Raw genomic sequence first — 19,656 nt, 5'->3', positions numbered from 1 at the left:
TTTCTATTTGCCTGTGTTTTCTTAAGTTGCTGTCCCTACCCTCACCTCTACACTCGAGCTTTTCCTTCGTCATGCTCCATTTGTAACATGTTTGATTTGGCGCAGGATGCCCTGTCTTTCAGTTTCTCGGGACTTGGAGCAAACACTAACAGTTTTTAAATTCAAATTTTTAAATTTTTAAATTATATGTAAAAAAAAAAAAGCCTTAGCCCAAATGGTCTTCCATAGATTGATCTGTAAACGTTCAGCGCTTCCGCTGATTGGTGGAGTGGCGCATGCGCGGCGCAACCAAAAGAAAGAACAGACTGATGGGAACAGGAAGTCCAAAATGGCGATGGACGGAATGATGTCCACGTCCTCGGGTATATCTTATCACAATGCCGGGGACTTTTACCCGAGAAAGTTCGGCCCGAAGCCGGACGTGGTGCCGTCCGGGGTGACGGAGAGGAAGGTGGGGCCGCTGGATAAACCGGACATGGTGTCGGTGGATGTCCTCAACATCAAGGATTCAGGTTTGTTATGCTAGCAGGCTAACGGCTAACAACACGTATTCAATCAGCTGCTCCGGAGTTTACCGACTAGTTACCGGCTGTTTACCGGCTGAAACGACACTAGCACCGTGGCTAACGGCCGGTTTGAGTCAGTTAGACCTGTCGTCTTTTTTTGGTGAGGGCTGTATCCGGATAATCAGTTCGTAATAATCAGTTAAACGGCGTATTTGCACTCCTCCACCATTCCTGCTTCATCTCCTTTAATGGAAAAGGGTGAAGCAGGAGTCCTCCACCGGCTCCCGTGTTGCTGCTAAATAATCAGCCTAACGTGACTCTTTTGGTCCTTCTTGGTGGATCCAGCAACAACCAGCACAGCTGTAAAAGCGACAGGCTCACACTCCAGGGTTAGGGCCATCTTTCTACTCGAGTCAGCAGAACCTGATGGTAACTGCTCCATTTCATCTTATTGTTAAAGAAAGACTCACTAATATCTGCTCGCTACACCTGTGAAGTATGTGTGCAGGTATTTTATAGGAAACTAGTTCCTTTTAGATGGAGAAGCTGGAGGAGACAGTGGATGGAAGAATCTTTTCATGTCCTGCTGTCTCGTGGTTGATGTGAGATCAGCTGAAACATGCTCAGTGTGTTAATATCGGTTTGGACCTCTTATGAATAATCAGATAAATCTTTAAAATTGTCAACCACTTGGATCAAAAACACCCTTTTGCCGAACAAGATGAAGGATCAGCACCTGCAGCAGGTGGAGAACTGGTTTATGTGCGGCTCTGATGAGTTAACGGAGGTTGCAAAGCAGAAAAATGTGCTGCAGCTTAAAATGTAGTTCTTCTGAGAACTAGTGATGGTGCATGGCATCGAGGACCACATCAGCTGTGACCCAGTCAATCAAAAGCTGGAAACCTGGAAAACCTGAGACAGGACAAACGTTTCTGTCCTATAATAATCACACTTTTGAGTCCTTCTGTAGTTGTGCTGTAACACACTGACTGATTTTTGTCGTCCACAGACGTCCCGATGCACAGGAAGAAGCACGAGCACGACACCTACGTCCTGGTGAGTTTCCTCAGGTTTCACAGTGATAGTTTCTCTCTTATGTCTCCAATGGTCCATGTGGGCTCAAACGCAGTCAAACTCCGAGGAGTGGAGGGTTGGCCACAGAGAGAGAGAGAAATTCTCTCCAGTGTGACACTGGAACAAAGGATTTGTAGAAAGAAGGCAGGCAAAGCTTTAATTAAGGCTTTCATGTGTGATGCAAAACAGTCATTTGTCAGAAAAATGCAGATATTAAATATTTAAATGAACATACTCTTTGGGGTAAAGTTTCTGCAGTGTTGTTTTTCTGGGTTTCAGCTGTTTTTAAGCACACGCTTGGGTTTTACAGAGTTATTAGTCGTCATCTGACGACATCGAAAAGCTGAAAACTGTTAGACTCAATTTGGTGTCACCTCAAAACATTTCTGTCTTCTTTAAAATCCGCAGAATTTTAGCTGAAACCCTGGTCTGATCATTCTCAGTGCCTCTAATGTGAGTGCTGCTTTGGCCAGGCAGTCATCGTGTGCTGCTGTGACACTTTCCCTGCATGAGTCTGTCAGCCCGTCTCTGCACATTTCCCTGGAAAATGTCTCCAAGCTTTGGAAAATGTAAAGGAGGGCGTCTGAACTTTGAACTGTATTTTCAGGCGTTTTAATGCTTTCCTGCTGATAAAGAGCTCATGGCTGATTCATGCTGCACCAAAGTGACCGAGAAACAATTAAATGTTAGAATTAACATTTTACAGAAAGACATTTTTCCATTTTCTACAGCAAATCTGTGTCTCATGAAGAAAAGCTGAGATGTGTTTTTTGTTTTCTTAACATGTAGCAGGGATTTTAAATGTGTAATTAAACTTGTTTACACTGACAGAAGGCAAAGTTACACTCGTCCAGCCCATGAAGATCAGAGTGGGCTTCGTGGATCTGACCCAGGATGGAAAACTGAGCCGACTTCACTGTGATTTATTTTCCTTCAGTGTTACAAACTTAGAATAAAGTTGTTCTTGAGGTTATCAGGAAGCTGAAATAAATGTGCTACAACACACGACCACATGGTGGCGGTGTAGGTCAATGTTTGCCTGCCGCTCTTCTGGACCTGATCGTAGTTTAATTTCACTGACAGCCGGACCGAGGGCTTTTATTTTGCTTCTCATGGCTCTTCCTCGTGTGCTTTGAATTTTCAGGGGACTATTCACCCGTTCAGGAAGACGCACAGATCCATCTTTGGGAAGCTTCTGCAGGAGTTAAGGCTGGTGTCCTCAGACAGACGAGTAAGTGATGAAACATGTCGTGTCCTCTCCGGGCTTTGGTTGTTTGGCCTCCTCTCGTTTTCACTGAGCAGCGATCATCTGAAGGATCCTCACGTTATAATCCCGATAAGCTGGTTAGACGCTGTGTGTCATACGCCGAGCCCAGCCCAAACACCTCCTGTAATCCTGTTTTCCTGAAAGGTCACCATGTTCCAGCAGGGATGAAACCCTCAGAGGAAAACACCGTCATTCGTGAGCTGATTTCACGTTCTTTAGCTCGTTAAAGGTCCTCGGAGCGCCGGCAGAGCCTCTGTTCATCTGCTTCCTGCTGTCATCTGTTTTGCTGCTGCTTTCCGGTTAAAGTTTAGAATATTCCCTCTGATTGGAAGATTAAACCGAACAGAATTTAGGATTTTAGTAGCAAACTTTTCCCTTAAACTTTGATGAGTCAACCTGTGAGTCTGTGCAGTTTCAAAATCACCAAAATCTGTTCAGAAACCAGCTTTTATTATTTGTTCCACACTAGACGAGCCGTGGCAGGTACAAACAGCCCTGTGGTGAGCTCTGCATGATTAACAGCTCAGAATAATTTTTCTTATACGGCACCCTCAGTTCATCCAGTGTGAAACAAGCTGCTTTAGCTCCTCCTTCCTCCAAAGACTTTCTTCTGATTGGCTGCTTTTGGAAAAATACGGTTTGAAAAGCAGGTGGGTGGGGCTTCTGCACATGAGTCTCTCTCTCTGACATCATAAAGACCCGTAGATTAAAAAAAAAGACTGAAAGTTGTTTTATATGAACATGCAGCGCTGGGTGTTTTAACTGCAATGGTAAAAACTCACTGGGAATACCACACACACCTTATCGCAGATCAGGCTTGTAAGGTTTCATTTCTATGAACATATGAACACACAGGAGCGAGATTTTTGGCAGTGAAACCTTTGAGTTTGTGTTTGTGCTCCGTCTGAGTGATATTTACCTCAGCTGTGGCTGATGTTGGTGAACAGTCTGTGTGAAAAAGAGGGAGATCCATGTGGACTTCCCAAAGTCTGCATGTATGTGCTGAATTGAGTCAAGAGGTCATCAGATTAAAGGATGTGTGGATATATTATGTGTTTTTAATTTAAAGTCTCCTGTGTCACTCCTACTCGCCCTCGAATGACCAAATCACAGGCTGTAAAAGCAAATGGCACGCACTCACCAGGATCACCCACACCAGGAGGCGGCTAGTCTCTGTGGGTGATCGTCGTCAGCCTGTCACTTCATTTGGTCGATGTCCACGCTCGGTCTGGATCCAGATAATCCTTTAACATCAAACTCCAGGCCTTTAAAACAACCCTCCATCAACCCCGTGAGGTTTCCACCACCTTTGACTTATTAGCGGCGTTTCCAGCAGAGATCGCTGCTCGGTGACCGAATCTGGGCACATTTAACTCTGAAGTTTCCTTTCAGTTCTACTTGAAACGGGAGGTGCTGTGGAGCTAAAAGAATAAAAGATGAAGTGAATAAACAGTCATTAGAACTCGTGCGGTTTAAAAGCCAGAGAATAAAAAGGGAAAGAAAGACTGAGCAGAAATGGGAACACGCTCAGGTTTGGGTTTCTTTCTCTGGGTCTACCCCGAGGTTTCCTCCCAGCTGGATGTCCTCAGAAAACCTCCAAAGGGAGGCGCTCTGGATGCATCCAAAGCAGACGCCTGAGCAGCCTCAGCTGGCTCGCTTTCAACACGAAGGAGCAGCGGATCTATTTTTAACTCCTCCGCTTATCTCTAAGGCCAGGCCAGGCTCGTAGGTGAGCGTTTAGCGTCCGGGCCTGAATCATCATCACGGCCTGAAAACATGGATCCACAGCAAAGGTGAGGACTTGGTATTATTTTAACACACACATCAGATCAGTGCTCGGGGTCAACCGATTCCCAAAGCTGCAGTATCGGAGGACAACGGGAAAAAGTTGGATCAGTCCATCACAAAATGTGAAAACATCTCCAGCTGTAACAAGCAGAACAATCCCAGTGTATAAAAAAACAAAACAAAACGGTGACATGGAATAAATATACTGAGTGGTCCTTTGGTTAACTCTCCTTCCTCACTTAACTCTCACTGAAACCCAGCTGTCCTCGCTCAGAGCTCAGATCGTCTGAAAGTTCCTAAATCTGAGCAGCTTGAATTAAATGCTGGTAGGAGCTGTGTAGTGCAAATGTTAGTGCTTCAGACATCGCACACGAGGCTTGTGTTCATGCCTGGTTTTCCTGCTTCTGGCTCCTGCTGCAGCCTCCGGTTCAGCCGCCTGCTGTAGGCGTCTCGTCGGCATCTCTCGCCCTTCCTGCAACACGACTTTAAATCCCAGGGAGGGTTCTTCTTCTGCGATTTCCCCCCCCCCCCGTACACATAAATTAAATATTCAACAACAACATAAAAACAAGGAGCAGAAGCAGAGTTGGTACTGATTCCTGCTTATAAATAAAAATGCAATTACAGTGCATTAAAAAATAAGGTAGAGCCAAAACAAAACAGGCACAGATGTGGAGCTAAAAATGTCTCAGAACAGGACAAAAAAAGCAAAAACACTGAAGGCATGGTAATGAATGTGAAAGGATTAAATGTGTGTGTGTGTGTGTGCGCGTGCATTTGTGTGTGTTATTGTGCTATAATCCACTTTGGTGATGCACTAGCAGGGGGTCCGGCCACCCCGTAGAGCCTGGGATTGGATTACTCGGTGTCGTACACGGCTTAGCGACCAAACGCGATTCAAAGCAGCAAAAGTTGAGACGTGCTTCCTCAGCGCCTCGCCTCCAGTCTCCGCTTACATCTCCTGTTTGTGCAATAAAGCTCGTCAACATCTGATTTGAGGTTTTATTAGCACGATGCAGATATTTTTACTGATCGCTGAAATCTGCAGGTTTCATGCCATAAATGCTGACATTAGGTCTGTGAAACAAAGTCGGCGTCAGACTCTCGCTGCCTAAATGTGCCTGAAAGTGAACGCGCATCCTGCGCCGGCTGGGGGATGGCCTTTGTTTCCTAATGTCAGCCAAGCGGTCACATAAAGGTGGTTACCAACTGGAAAAGTCAGCACAGGCTCTCCCAGTCTCACTACGAGTTCCTGTGAAAGAGGCACAAACGGCAAGCTGTGTGTGATGATGGAAAAAGAGTAGTATGTAGACCAGGGGTGGACCTCTCCAGGCCTGAAGGGCCGGTGTCCTGCAGGTTTTAGATCTCACCCTGAGTCAACACACCTATATCAAATGATTAGTTCATTACCAGGCCTCTGGAGAACTTCAGGACATGTTGAGGAGGTCATTTAGCCATTTAATCAGCTGTGTTGGATCAAGGACACAACTAAAACCTGCAGGACACCGGCCCTCGAGGCCTAGAATTGCCCACCCCTGATGTAGATGTAGTGGAGAGAAGCAGTGTAAAGGTGTGAGTGTGGCTCAGTGAAACCCAGGACAATCGTTTAGAAGTTTTTATTTTAAAAAGAGGCAGCAAACCAGGTAATAGACGTATCCAGTGGTTTAAATGGAAGGAATCTGTGTCACCAATTTGGCATCACATCCACCGGTGCGAGTAGCTGCTTTGATGTCTTTTCGGTTGGTGGTGCACCTCTTGGTTGAAGACGCGAGTGTACGATCGTGTCACCTTTGACCAGCGTGTTAATGACACATCCATTCAGAAGCTCACAGATTCAGATTTTTATAGACCGACATGCTGCAGATGTTCAAAAAGATGAAACATTCTGTTAAAAATAAAAACAAGGATTACGTTAAAACAAGGATTTACAAGGAGCAGAACTTAAAGGAGTGCTGCCTGAAGGATTTCTAAAACGATGGAGGAAAATCAGCAGCACTGAAGTCAGGCTAGTTCAAATGTAATGGTAGTTGGCCAGAGAGATGGTGCAGTCCTGATCAAAAGTTTAAAACCACTTTAAAAATGACAACAAAAAAAAAAATTATATTTTGCATTTTTGGATCTCAACAAGGTTCCAAGTAGAGCTTCAACATGCAACAAGAAGAAATGTGAGTGAGACAGAAACTTTTTTGAGCAATTTATTGAAAACAACACTTAAATCGAAACAGGTGATCAAAGGTTTAGGACCACGTGTCTTTAAATCGGTGCAAAAATGTAGATTCATTGTCATGTTCTGTCAGGTAGTCCTGATGGCAAAGGTAAACAAACCCTGGACGTGGTCGTTTTGCATAAACAGGGACGCAGTGAGACGGTCATTTGGAATTTCTTAAAGGATCCTGAGGGTTATGGAACAAAAGAATCAAGTGGAAGACCCCAAAAAATGTCACCAGCACTGAGCCGGAGGATCTGATTGGCTGTCTTTTGAGACACTGGACGATCCTCGACCCAAACTAAGGCCGTTACTGGTGCCGACTGCAGCCCCATAACCATCGGACGGCATCTGAGACTGAAGGGCTTCAAAACCAAAAAAAAATCTTCAGAGCTTCGTCAAGACAAACGACATCACGTGGCAGGAAGAAGACACTGAAAACGAACCAAACGTCAGCTGAGGGCCGTTGGGCCAATCCCAGCTGACACAGGGCGGGACAGGGGCAGGTACACCTGGACAGGTCGCTGGTCCATCACAGGTCTAACAAAGAGAGATGGACAACCAGTCACATTCACACCTACAGACAATTTAGAATCACAAGTTTAGCTGAACGTGCATGTGTTCAGACCGAATTCAAACCCTGGACTGTCTGTTGCACCGGCGCTAACCACTGGACCACTGTGCCACACAGACCAGCTGGAGAGACTGAGAATGACGCTGATGAGATCCTCCTCAAACACAGGAGGAGACTTTAGACCTGGGAAGAAGAAGTGGAAGCTTCTTGCAGTTCTCCCTCAGCACAGGGTTGGGGAGCTGCATCAACGTTTTGAAAGCAAAACGTCCCAACGAAGCTGAACGGGGACATCGGGAAGGACACGACTGCAGGGCGGCAGGGAGAGGCTGGCAGGCTTCAAACGAGCGGGAAAACTCGTCTGCAGCCGCCGCCGCTTCATTATGTAAGTGGGTTTATTTTGAGAGGAGAACACTGCCACCCTGGAGACAGCGAGGCCTGTCGGCGCGGTCTGAGCGCCACACCGAGGTCATCGGAGGTCACTCCTTGTGTTTTAATTGCCACCTAAAGCAAGCCTCGGTGGGTTTCGCCACACACAAAAAACTATCCCACAATCCCGCTCTGCACAAAGTCTCGAGACTGGTGTGAGTCACACCTCTGCTCGCCACGATGACACACATGTGCCTGGCGCTACGTGGTGATGCCGTGATGCGCCTGGCATCAGCAGCGACTCGGGACTTTAATACAGTACCTGGCGACTGACCCTCTGTCACTCCAGTGTCACATGTAGCCTCAATATGCTGGCACGCCGTCACGCTGCCGCCAGACGGCCGGGCGAGGCCGCTGACGGACAAACGGGGGCAGCAGAGCGTCGCAATGTGGCCGCCGTGCGTGCTCCCCTGGGCGCTCTGCATACGTGGAGGGAAGCGAAGGTGGGGGGGGTGTTTTGGCTCGAGTGCTGTCTCTGTGTTTGCACACACTCTCTGTTCCTCACCACACACACACACACACCACACACACACACACACACACACACACACACACACACACACACACACACTCTCTGAAGGTCTCCCATGCCTGTCGCTGGCTAGTGCTGTCACCAGACGCCCCAACGCTGTCATAACACAGCACACCACAGTAATTGTAGATTTCACAGCACTCGGCGCTCCCCACCACGGCATATGACTCCAACACGAAGTGACAGGCCAGGACACAAACACACAGTCGCTCGCCCGCCTCGCTCCATTTCTCGTTTCTCTCCCCTCTGACACACACAGGCGTGCACGCACACACACAGGCGTGCACGCACACACACAGGCGTGCACGCACACACACAGGCGTGCACGCAGCCTGGACTCAAGGTTTTTTCTCTTCATTGAAAATTCTGCTGATTGCACATCCAGGCTGAGGGAACGGGCTGTACTCACAGTAAAAACACTGAACGTTTACCTGCGGACTCTGTTGGAGTTGTGTCACCTTTGTGTGTTTGCCCATAAAACCCACAGAGATTTAAATGCGCCTTATGTGCTTTTTAAAAAAATGCTTTTTATTAAGGTTAAGATTGAGATCTTTTACTTGTCATTGTAGGAAGACGCAGTAAAATTTATTTTGTTGACTGTTAACTAAAGGCTGTAAAACAAATTGTAACAACAAAGCTTTATGCAGACAACAGGAATGCGTCTCTTGCCCCTTCTTATTTGTGCGAGCTTCACCCTCACGTGCCGTCGAGTTCTCTTATAATAATGATGGATTGCATTTCTATAGCGCTTTTCGAGACCCTCAAAGCGCTTCACAATGCCACTATTCATTCACTCTCACACACTGGTGGAGGCAGCTACAGTTGTAGCCACAGCTGCCCTGGGGCGCACTGACAGAAGCGAGGCTGCCATATCGCACCAGCGGCCCCTCTGGCCATCACCAGTAGGGTGAAGTGTCTTGCCCAAGGACACAACGACCGAGACTGTCCGAGCCGGGGCTCGAACCGGCAGCCTTCCGATTACAAGACGAACTGCCAACTCTTGAGCCACGATCGCCCCATGATCAGCTTAGATCAGCTAACCAGGCTTTTGTTTTTGTACAGCACTTTGGTCAGCTGTTCTGTTGTTAAAAGTGAAATCTTCTCAATTCAGTTTTATTTATACAGCGCCAAATCACAACAGTCGCCTCAAGGTGCTTTATACTGTAAGCTAGACCATACAGAGAAAATGTATATGACCCCTATGTGCAAGCATTTTGGCGACTGTGGGAAGGAAAAACTCCCTTTTAACAGGAAGAATCCTCCAGCAGAACCAGGCTCAGGGAGGGGCGGGGCCATCTGCTGTGATTGGTTGGGGTAAGAGAAGGAAGACATTGGTTTAATAGCAGGATTTTCTTTGAGTCAAGTTGGATGTTCCCTTAAAAAATCACAAAGGTTTCCTGTTGGGAATAACATCCAGTAATAACTAATGTCGCCTCGTTACTGGTTACCAACACAAACCACACATGAGGACAGAAGCTAACACTGGTGTAGCTTTCTCAGGTAAAGTTGAGCCACCATGACATATGGAGTTCCACAAGGGCCTGCTTTAGGGCCTATTTTATGTCTTTATAAATGCTGCGTACGGGTCTGCTGGTGCGTATCATTAAATGCTAAGAAGCACAGCACTGTGTAAAAGTCTTGAGCCAGCCCTTCTTTATGTGTTGCTGCAGTAATAGATGCAGTAATTTATTGAAACATGCAAACATACATGGAAATACTGACAGCCGCCCTTCCACGAGACATTTCTGAGGAGGCTTCAGTCAACAGTAGACGATCAGCTGAAGGTCCAGGTCATCTCTGATCTGTTGTAAATAAAAAGGAGAAGAAGAAATTCTTCTTTTGTGCTCCATATGCCAAGTTTTCAGCTAATTTTTTTCACCTTGTTGGTGCAAAAATACTATTTTATGTCAGATTTTGGCATTTTTCATAGATTCTACTAAAGAAATGGGAACACCTGCTGGTAACAGGTGCTCAGTTGTGTGTAGACATAACACTGATTCATGCTTTGAGTTTGAAGCTATTTCTGCTTGAATGAGTCGTAGGTGGTTTAACAAACATGAAACTGCGGTGAAAATGAGTGAAAAAGCCGCCAATGTCCAGAGAACAACTTAAAAATACCTTCAGATAATCTGGAGAACTATTTCTCAAGACCTGTTTAAGAATTACAAGACAGCCTGGCTCCTCGAGGCAAAATCTAAAGAAATGAGGCGTGGCTCAGCGCTGGATACGCTTGGTGTTCTGCTTCGTTTATTTCTCTGTTTGGAATAAGAGGCTCGGCCCTGCAGATGTTCCTGACGGGCAGAGCTGCTCTTTGTCATCACCGAGCCCGTTTCCTGCTCTCGTGCTCTGAATGTGACCTTCCTCTGGGCTCGTGTTTCTGATTCAGACCTCAGCGAGCCTCGTTCACTCAGAGCGTTTACTTAAATCTCACCGAGCTCAGAGCGGCGGGACTGCAGGTGGGAAACTCACCCTCTCCGTCCGAGAGCCAAAACCAGCAGCTCCCAATCCGATTGGAGCTCTGATTGCCTGTTAGAGGAGAGCTGTCTGTGGTGAGTGGTTGAGACGTGATTAAGCCTCAAAAAATGTATTTAAAAAAAACTCTTGTGTCACTCTGAGTTTTGTTTGGTTTACCGAGTGTCAGCTGATCAAAGCCTGACTCTGATCAGCTGACGTTGCTCCTTGCTCGCCGGATGTAAAGATGTCTGAGGAGCGCTGGTGTTCCTGCTCGCTTATGAACCTTTTTGTTATTATTGCATGTTCGAAAAACATTTACCTCACGTGTGCAAATAAACTTAAAATGATTGTATCTGTTCTGCTTCATATGGTTAACCACACTGATCCATCCCAGTCGGTAAACAGCTTCAAAACATTTCTTCAGCACTGTGAGTGAAGTAAAGTCCCTCGTGCCTCTCGTCGATGTGATGCTGATTAAAGGGCTGCTTGTTGGTATGACGGGGCCTCAGCGGGGCCTCGACCCGGAGCTTGAGCCGCCGCTCTCTGACGGCTTTCTTGTTTGTTTGTTGTCGTTTGCAGTCGTGGAGGATCCTGCTGTTCGGGGTGCTCAACCTGCTGTGCACCGGCTGTCTGCTGATGTGGTGCAGCTCCACCAACAGCATGGGTGAGCACGCACACACACACACACAACACAACACACGCACGCACACACACACGCACGCACACACACACACACACACACACACACACACACACACACACACTCTCTCAGAGTCTCGGATGTTAACCGGCAGAGATACCTGTCGACACACCGTAAACACAGATTGACACACAGACACACACACAAACACAGGCAAGATCGTCTCGCCGCAGGGGGTCAGGCTGATCCCGATGCTGCTGTGTGCGTGTGTCTGAGGCGGCGGCGGCGGGGAGGTCACCTCAGTCAAAATATTGCACTTTAAAGGGCACGTTGAAGAAACAGAGTCCTTCACAGCGTCTGCTTTCGCCCTCCGGTGCTACAACACAGAGAACACATCTGTCATATTGACAGGCGCACTTTATTTTTTCCTCTCCAAACTCAGCAGCACGGCAGAGCCGTTCCACCTCATAGCTCTGCTCGCTGTATATGAAAGAGACAGGTTTAAATCAGTCTCAGAGCTGTGCAGATGGGAAGGAGACGTCTGCTCTCAGGTCGGTGGATTCATAGATCGGTGGGAATGATGCCGAGGAGAGAAACATTTCCAAAAGCCTGAAATATCGGTTGTCGCAGCTTAAACTCGTGTGAGTGTTACGAGCTCAGCTTTGATTATTTAGTGTTTGTGCTGATGCTCCGTCTGCCTCCAGCCGCAGGGTGAGGCGGCGTGTTTATGGTCAGCGAGGCCCGTGTATGCCCACCAACATTAAATCCTCTCAGGGATCCATCGCTCTGAAAAACGCTGCCATGAAAAGAACAACATGCAACTTTATCCCCTGCTCTGCCTGCAAATACTGCGGCATCAGACACACGCACACACTGAGACACGCACACACACGGGGTGGTGGCGTCGGGTGTCGCACAGACAGGAAGCAGAGAACAGAGGTATCGAACAAACAGGGGAAGGCGACACCGCTGTCGATACTCGGCCCCGAGGAGAACAACGGGCGCAGACAGCGGGCCGGTCTCAACGCTGTCAGACAGTCCTCTGCACCGAGGAAGTCTCCTCCGACCTCAGCAGCAAACACAACTTTAACCCAGGTTACGAGGAAGTACGACACGTGCTTGTGTTTATGGATGCACCCTTTGAGGAAAAGACAGCGACGCTCACGCTGTGGCGTCCGGTACATTCGTGTTTGTTGGGCGACGTTTGTGCAGCTCATGATTCCAGTCCAGGCTCCGCCCCTTTTTCTGGCATGTAAAGACATACTCCCTAATTGTATTTAGACTGATACTGCTTACATTTAACTAAAACTGATCTAAACACAGAAACTAAGGCTACGTCCACACGTACACGGGTATTTTTGAAAACGGAGATTTTCCGTTTTCGTTTTAAAAAATAATCCCGTCCACACGTAAACGCAGAAATGAAGGAAAACGCTGCTATGAACATGCCAAAGCAGCAGGTGGCGCTAGATTCCTAACCGTGTAGAAATGTTGGCCAATCAGAAGTCTAGAAGCCTCGGTGGGAAAAAGTAAACAAAGCTGGGGCATAGAAGCAGAACCGAGTCGTATGTGTGGAGGGACAGTAACTGTGTGTGTATATGTAAGCATTTAAACACTGCAGAGAGTACAAGTAACAGTAACAGTATTGTAGAAATTCATTTCACCGAAACAATAACGTGGCGCACAGTGTGACGTCAAAAAAGGCGCACACCTTTGACGCTGCGTTTTCTCTGTTTTCCTCGTCCACACGTAAATGCAAAAACGGAGTTTTCAGAAATCTCCACCCTGGCCGGCGTTTTTAGAAGAATAGCTTCTCTGAACTTCTCAGATGGAGCCACTGGAAAATCCTTCCTCCTAAAAACTCTGTTATCTGAGAGAATATGTTCTTCCTCATTCTTTCATCATCATGAGTGCAGGGGAGGGTGGAGCGGGTGGAGATGATGTTGAGCGATGATTTGAGACAGGAAGGTTTAAAGATTTCATATTGTTGTCTTTCATTTTCAGCTCATTGAGCAATTTTGTTTCATTTTTGTCAAACTATTCTGATTTATTTATGTCAATTAGTTATCAGCTGTGTGTGTGTGTGTGTGTGTGTGTGTGTGTGTGTGTGTGTGTGTGTGTGTGTGTGTGTGTGGGTGTGTGTGTGTGTGTGTGTGTGTGTGTCAGATCCAATGAGATCTCCTCCTGTCCTTAGCTGTTGGCTAATGACCCTGATGATGTGGAACGCTCACTGTTTATCTTCCACCTCATTAGTTTGAGGCCAATGCGCGCGCACACACACACGCACACACACACACGCACGTATGAGGCGTGGATGCACAGACCCTCACAGGTTCACACCTACGCACTTATTTTTTTAAATTTTTGATTTCATGTGTGCAAAAAAAGATTTGCTGTGATTTTCAGAACTGGACACAGAGCTGTGATGCTGCTGTGATGCTGCTGTGATGCTGCTGTGATGCTGCTGTGATGCTGCTGTGATGCTGCTGTGATGCTGCTGTGTGCTCAGGCCCACAGCAGCATCACAGCAGCATCACAGCAGCATCACAGGAGCCGACCAGCTCAGTTAAATCATGCCAACATTCTCAATGATGTCATTCTTGGAGACAAATTTAATGCCTCATTTACAGGCGACTTATTGGACATTTTTATGCAGTTTAACTTGGAGGTTAATTTGCTCGTACTTCACTGCAGCTGCTGGTGTTTTCTGGTGCCTTTGAAATAAAATGTGTACATCCAGCACCTGTGGTGCAGAGGCAGCCTTCATTTAAATGAAGCATAAGCCACATATATGTGACTCCCCCCACACACGCAGACGTGTCCCCGCTGACCTCCCTTTGCAGACACTCTTTAGCTCATGACTAATGGCTTAGCTGACGTTTAAATACACACCATAGATTTACAGCCATCAGAGGATGGCATGTTCTCTACAGTCAGTTTCCTGAACTTTTACCCTAATCTCAGCCTAATCTTACTTTATCCCAACCTAACAACACATCTACGCGAAAAAGGAAGAAATGAGGGTGGTTCAGGCCTTTTGCACAGCACTTGTATCCAGATGAAGGCATGTCAGGGTGGTCTGCATAACTGTAAGAAGCAGCAATGACGTCACTGCAGACAGGAGGAACCTGGTTTAAATGTTGGAGAGGAGCAGGTATTTAAAGCTAAATCAGAGGGAAACGTTACGGGTGGCGTTTCATTTGTTACCTTATTGTCATTGTGAAAGCAAAAAAAAAGCCAGTGCTAACCTCACGTTGTGTGTAACTGCGACACAGATACAGAGACTATAAAGTGATCCTACAAATGATAAAATATACATCAAATAAATCAAATTAATGAAAAAATATATTTGAAGACATAAAAACACACTCTGTAGTTACCTGTAAACACGTGCCTGTCTTGAATAAATGAAACTTCAGTCTTACATCACGAGCGAGCCGACTGAGATTGTCTAATATGATGAATCTGATTATTTATTAGCTGAAATCTGGACAAAGCAACGATGTGAATGTTCAGGTTAACGCAGGCTCCGTCAACGATGCCTAAAAAGGTAAATTCATAGGTTTAAAAACGGTTCAATGCAAACAACCACAGGCATCAACGGCGTTGGACGAAACCATCGCTATGACACAGAAGAAGTCGAACCACGCTGCACCATTGTAATCAGGCAAGGCAAGTTTATTTGTATAGCACAATTCAACAACAAGGTGATTCAAAGTGCTTTACAGAGACATTAGAAACAAAAACAAATAAAAAGCATGATTTAAAATTGATTAAAACAAACAAACAAACTAACTAATTAACAAACAAACAAAACAGTATATAAAATCAAAACAGATAAAATCAGAACAGATAAAATCAGTAGTTAAAATGTTAGTTTTGAAATTTAAGCTTAAAAGTGTGGATTTGGTGCTTTATTCAAATGCAGCTGAGAACAGGTGAGTCTTCAACCTGGATTTAAATAAACTGAGTGTTTCAGCTGATCTGAGGCTTTCTGGGAGTTTGTTCCAGATATAAGGAGCATAAAAGCTGAATGCAGCTTCTCCGTGTCTGGTTCTGACTCTGGGAACTGATAAAAGACCGGATCCAGATGACCTGAGGGATCTGGAAGGTTCATACTGGGTCAGGAGGTCACTGATGTATTTTGGTCCTAAACCATTCAGAGCTTTATAGACCAGCATCAGAACTTTAAAGTCTATCCTCTGACGGACAGGCAGCCAGTGTAAAGACCTCAGAGCTGGACTGATGTGGTCCACTTTTTTGGTCTTAGTGAGGACTCGAGCAGCAGAGTTCTGAATGAGCTGTAGTTGTCTGACTGATTTTTTAGGTAGACCTGTAAAGATGCTGTTACAGTAATCAAGCCTACTAAAGATGAATGCATGGACTAGTTTTTCCAGGTCTGAAGTTCTCTGGTGACCTGTAATCGTTTTTCTTTGGCGCCAAAGACTATTACCTCAGTTTTGTTTTTGTTTAGCTGGAGAAAATTGTGGCACAACCAGTCATTGATTTCCTCAATGCATTTACCAAGAGCCTGTACAGGGCCTCGGTCTCCTGGTGACATTGTGATATATATTTGTGTGTCATCTGCATAGCTGTGGTAGTTTATTTTGTTGTTCTTTATAATCTGTGCCAGTGGGAGCATGTAGATGTTAAACAGAAGGGGTCCCAAGATGGAACCTTGGGGAACTCCACATGTGATACTTGTCTGCTCAGATGTGAAGTTACCTATTGATACAAAGTATTTCCTGTTTTCTAAGTATGTTTTGAACCAGTTTAGTACAGTTCCTGAAAGACCTGCCCAGTTCTCCAGTCGTTTGAGTAATATGTTGTGGTCGACTGTATCAAATGCTGCACTGAGATCCAGTAAAACTAGGACTGACATTTTTCCACTGTCTGTGTTCAGACATATGTCATTGAACACTTTGGTCAGAGCGGTTTCAGTGCTGTGGTTCTGTCTAAAACCTGACTGGAAGGCATCGTAGCAGTTATTCTGTTTTAAGAAGTAACTGAGCTGTTGAGAAACTGCTTTTTCAATGATCTTACTTAAAAATGGGAGATTTGAGATCGGCCTGTAGTTGTTCATTTGTGTCTTGTCAAGATTGTCCTTTTTCAGTATAGGTTTGATTACAGCAGTTTTTAGTGATTCTGGAAACACACCTGATAATAAAGAAAAGTTGACGATCTGTAACAGGTCTGACTCTAAAGTCTTTGAGACCTTTTTGAAAAAACTTGTTGGCAGGACATCTAAACAGCAGGAGGAGGAGTTCAGTTGACCTAAGATGTCCTCCAGGTCTTTGCTGTTAATAGGTTGAAACTGTTTCATGGTGTTTAAACAGTTTTTTGGTGGACACAGTACATATCCTGGATCTGCTGTTGATGTACCAATTGCTTGTCTAATCTTTTGGATTTTGTCTGTGAAGAATTTGGCAAAGTCATTGCAGGCCATGGTCGAATGAAGTTCAGCTGCCACTGACACAGGAGGGTTTGTTAGCCTGTCAACTGTAGAAAATAAGACCCGAGCATTATGGCTGTTTTTAGTGATGATGTCAGAGAAGTAGGACCTCCTTGCATTCCTCAGTTGTAAATTATAATTGTGAAGTTTCTCTTTATAGATGTCATAATGAACCTGGAGGTTTGTTTTTCTCCATCTGCGCTCAGCTTTCCTACACTCTCTTTTTTCATTTTTCACCAGTGTGGAGTTTCTCCATGGAGACTTTTTCCTTCCAGAGATAACCTTCACCTTAATGGGAGCAATAGTGTCCATTACATTTAACATGTTAGCATTGAAGCTATTGACGAGCTCATTGACTGACCCTCTGGACAGGTCAGGTGTTAATGGGAAGACCTGGTTAAAAATTGCACTACTGTGTTCAGTTATACACCGTTTTGTGATCACTGCTGTTGATATATTTGTGTGGGCTGAGATTTTACTTTCAAAGAAAACACAGTAATGATCAGACAGGCCCACATCAGTACCATTTTATACCACAAGGTGGCGCAGTGCTGTAATCTTTATATCAGTGTTAATGAGGAAGTTGTTCTTTACAGCTCTGTGGGACATGTGGGCTTATATAAAAGTGAAAAAGCGAAACCTGCGGCACACGAAACATGTCACCATGCTGGTGAAACTCTGCCCCCTGCTGGTGAAAGTTTTAGTCGAGCACTGCAGAGGGAAACTACAAAAAGCTCTTTAAATGTGAGAGCTCAGACTGTGTGTGTGTGTGTGTGTGTGTGTGTGTGTGTGTGTGCACAGCTGTTTAAAGCAGCCAGTGTTGCTGGACTTAGATCGTGTGCTCTTGCGATCTTGTGTGTGTGTGTGTGTGTGTGTGCTGTGTGTGTGTGTGTGTGTGTCGATGGTGTGCTATCAAATTGTGAGTGGACTGGATCGTTTCAGCTTTCTACAAAAGGAAGACATCAGTTTTTGTTCCTCTCTCTCTCTCCCTCTTCCTCTCTCTCTCTCTTCCTCTCTCTCTCTGTTCCTCTCTCTCCTCTCTCTCTTGTTCCTCTCTCTCACACCCTCGCACAAACACGCACTCACCCCCACACACACACACACACACACACACACACACTCACACACACACACTCACACAGACACAGACACACACACACACAGATCCCGTCTCCCCCTCTGTTTCCCTGACAAACACACACCTCTCAGCACTTACCTGAACTCACCTCCTCCTCTCTCCTGCCTGTCTCAACCCCCTGACCCCTCCCTCCTCCCAGCTCATGGCTGCTCCATCTTTCAGAGGCTCTTCATGTTTTCCTCCTCCTTTCACAGAGTTGGACCTAATTGCATGTTGCATGTGTTTGCTTCGAGGCTTCCAGACAGAGTAAACTTTATTCCCTGCAGCAGCTCCTGGGTGGGACGAGCCTCTCGTCTCTTAATTCAGTTCTTTGACCTTTATTTATTTATTTATTTCAGAGCACAGATGTCATGTGTCATATGTCATCCTCGGCCTCTCCAGGCTTTCATCAGCACGACTTTGAGCTCTGTTTTTGCTTTGTTTTTTGTGCGCTGATCATTTGATGGCACCGGTCGAGTGTTTGGACCCAGAAATGGTTTCTGATGGCAGACCATACTTGTGGATTTATTTAAAATAACTGCTGTCTTTAAAAGCGTTAGGGTGGTGGTGGTGGTTCGTACCCTGCCTGAGATCTTCACCCGTACAGTCAGTGCAGATGTGCAGGTTAGATCCTGTGTGACGGCTGAGCAGCTGAATATTTCACTGAATTAACATTTCTAAAATCATACAACCCACATTAATGCCGTTCATATTTTTTTTTTTGATTGTGTGTGTGTGTGTGTGTTTGTGTGTGTGTGTGTGGAGTGTGTGAGATGCTTTATGTCCAGCTGTTTTTCGGCCCAGAGCAGCTCAGACAAACCAGGTCAAGTGTCTTCAACAGACGAATAAACACACGTCCTGCTCCTCCGTCCTCGGGAGAGTTGAAGACTGAGCCTGTGTGTGTGTGTGTGTGTTTGACTTTCTCACATTAAGACAATGAAAGGATAGGTGTGCGATTTCAGAATAGAAGACCTGCCCTCTGTGGGGGGTTTTGTGATGTGCAGATCTTAGTTTGATTTTGTTAGTCGTGTTTCAGTCTGAGACAGATGATAAAAAGAATCTGATGTTTCCTGGAGTTTTGTTTTAAATTCGAGTAGAAAAGACGGTTTTCATGCACTGACTTCAGAAGTTGGAATATTTCAGTCGTGTTTTCGGCTGTTGCAGTGTTTGTGTGCATATCCATGAGTTTGTTTGTTTCTCATCCCGACACGGTTGAGTGCACACATGTGATCTCTCTCTATGTGTGTGTGTGTGTGTGTGTGTGTGTGTGTGTGTGTGTGTGTGTGAGCTTATGATATTTATCGACTCACTCACTCAGTGTTCCTGTGTGTCAGAACACAGCTGGTGAAGCAGTTCGTCCCACGGGGCCTTCAGTACAGCCAAGACACACACACTTGCTGTAACGCTGTGTGTGTGTGTGTGTGTGTGTGTGTGTGTGTGTGTGTGGGTAGGCTCACCTATTGCTCCCAATCAGCACACATGTGCTCTGGCTTCAATGACTCAGATCTCCTAACAGTCAACTGGATTCTTGATGAATGTGCTCACGGGCACTTAAAGCACAGCCTGGCTGCATTTCCAACTGAGCATATCATTTCTAAACGGACGGCTTCGGGGTTTTTG

The 19,656-nt window shown here is 45.8% G+C and overlaps 1 protein-coding gene and 1 long non-coding RNA gene across 2 annotated transcripts in view; both read left to right on the top strand.

Annotated features, from left to right (window-relative positions):
- The first annotated feature begins 267 nt into the window (after positions 1–267).
- Positions 268–19,656, top strand: part of slc30a6 (solute carrier family 30 member 6) — a 69,570-nt gene continuing 50,181 nt past the window's right edge. Inside the window, exons 1-4 of the mRNA XM_005937035.3 lie at positions 268–512; positions 1,516–1,562; positions 2,725–2,811; positions 11,407–11,491. Coding sequence (XP_005937097.2) covers positions 329–512; positions 1,516–1,562; positions 2,725–2,811; positions 11,407–11,491 — 403 coding nt within the window. The 5' untranslated portion in view covers positions 268–328. The remainder of the gene's footprint in view (positions 513–1,515; positions 1,563–2,724; positions 2,812–11,406; positions 11,492–19,656) is intronic.
- The window catches only part of LOC121815432, a 5,914-nt gene continuing 3,592 nt past the window's right edge, over positions 17,335–19,656 (top strand). The window contains exon 1 of the long non-coding RNA XR_006055105.1: positions 17,335–17,702. This is a non-coding gene — a long non-coding RNA (uncharacterized LOC121815432). The remainder of the gene's footprint in view (positions 17,703–19,656) is intronic.

Source organism: Haplochromis burtoni, unplaced genomic scaffold, assembly GCF_018398535.1.
Source record: "Haplochromis burtoni strain Fernald_Lab_line unplaced genomic scaffold, NCSU_Asbu1 Contig_214, whole genome shotgun sequence".
Lineage (NCBI taxonomy): Eukaryota > Metazoa > Chordata > Actinopteri > Cichliformes > Cichlidae > Haplochromis > Haplochromis burtoni.
The sequence above is the reverse complement of the archived record's forward strand: the minus strand, read 5'-3'. Positions and strand labels throughout refer to the sequence as shown.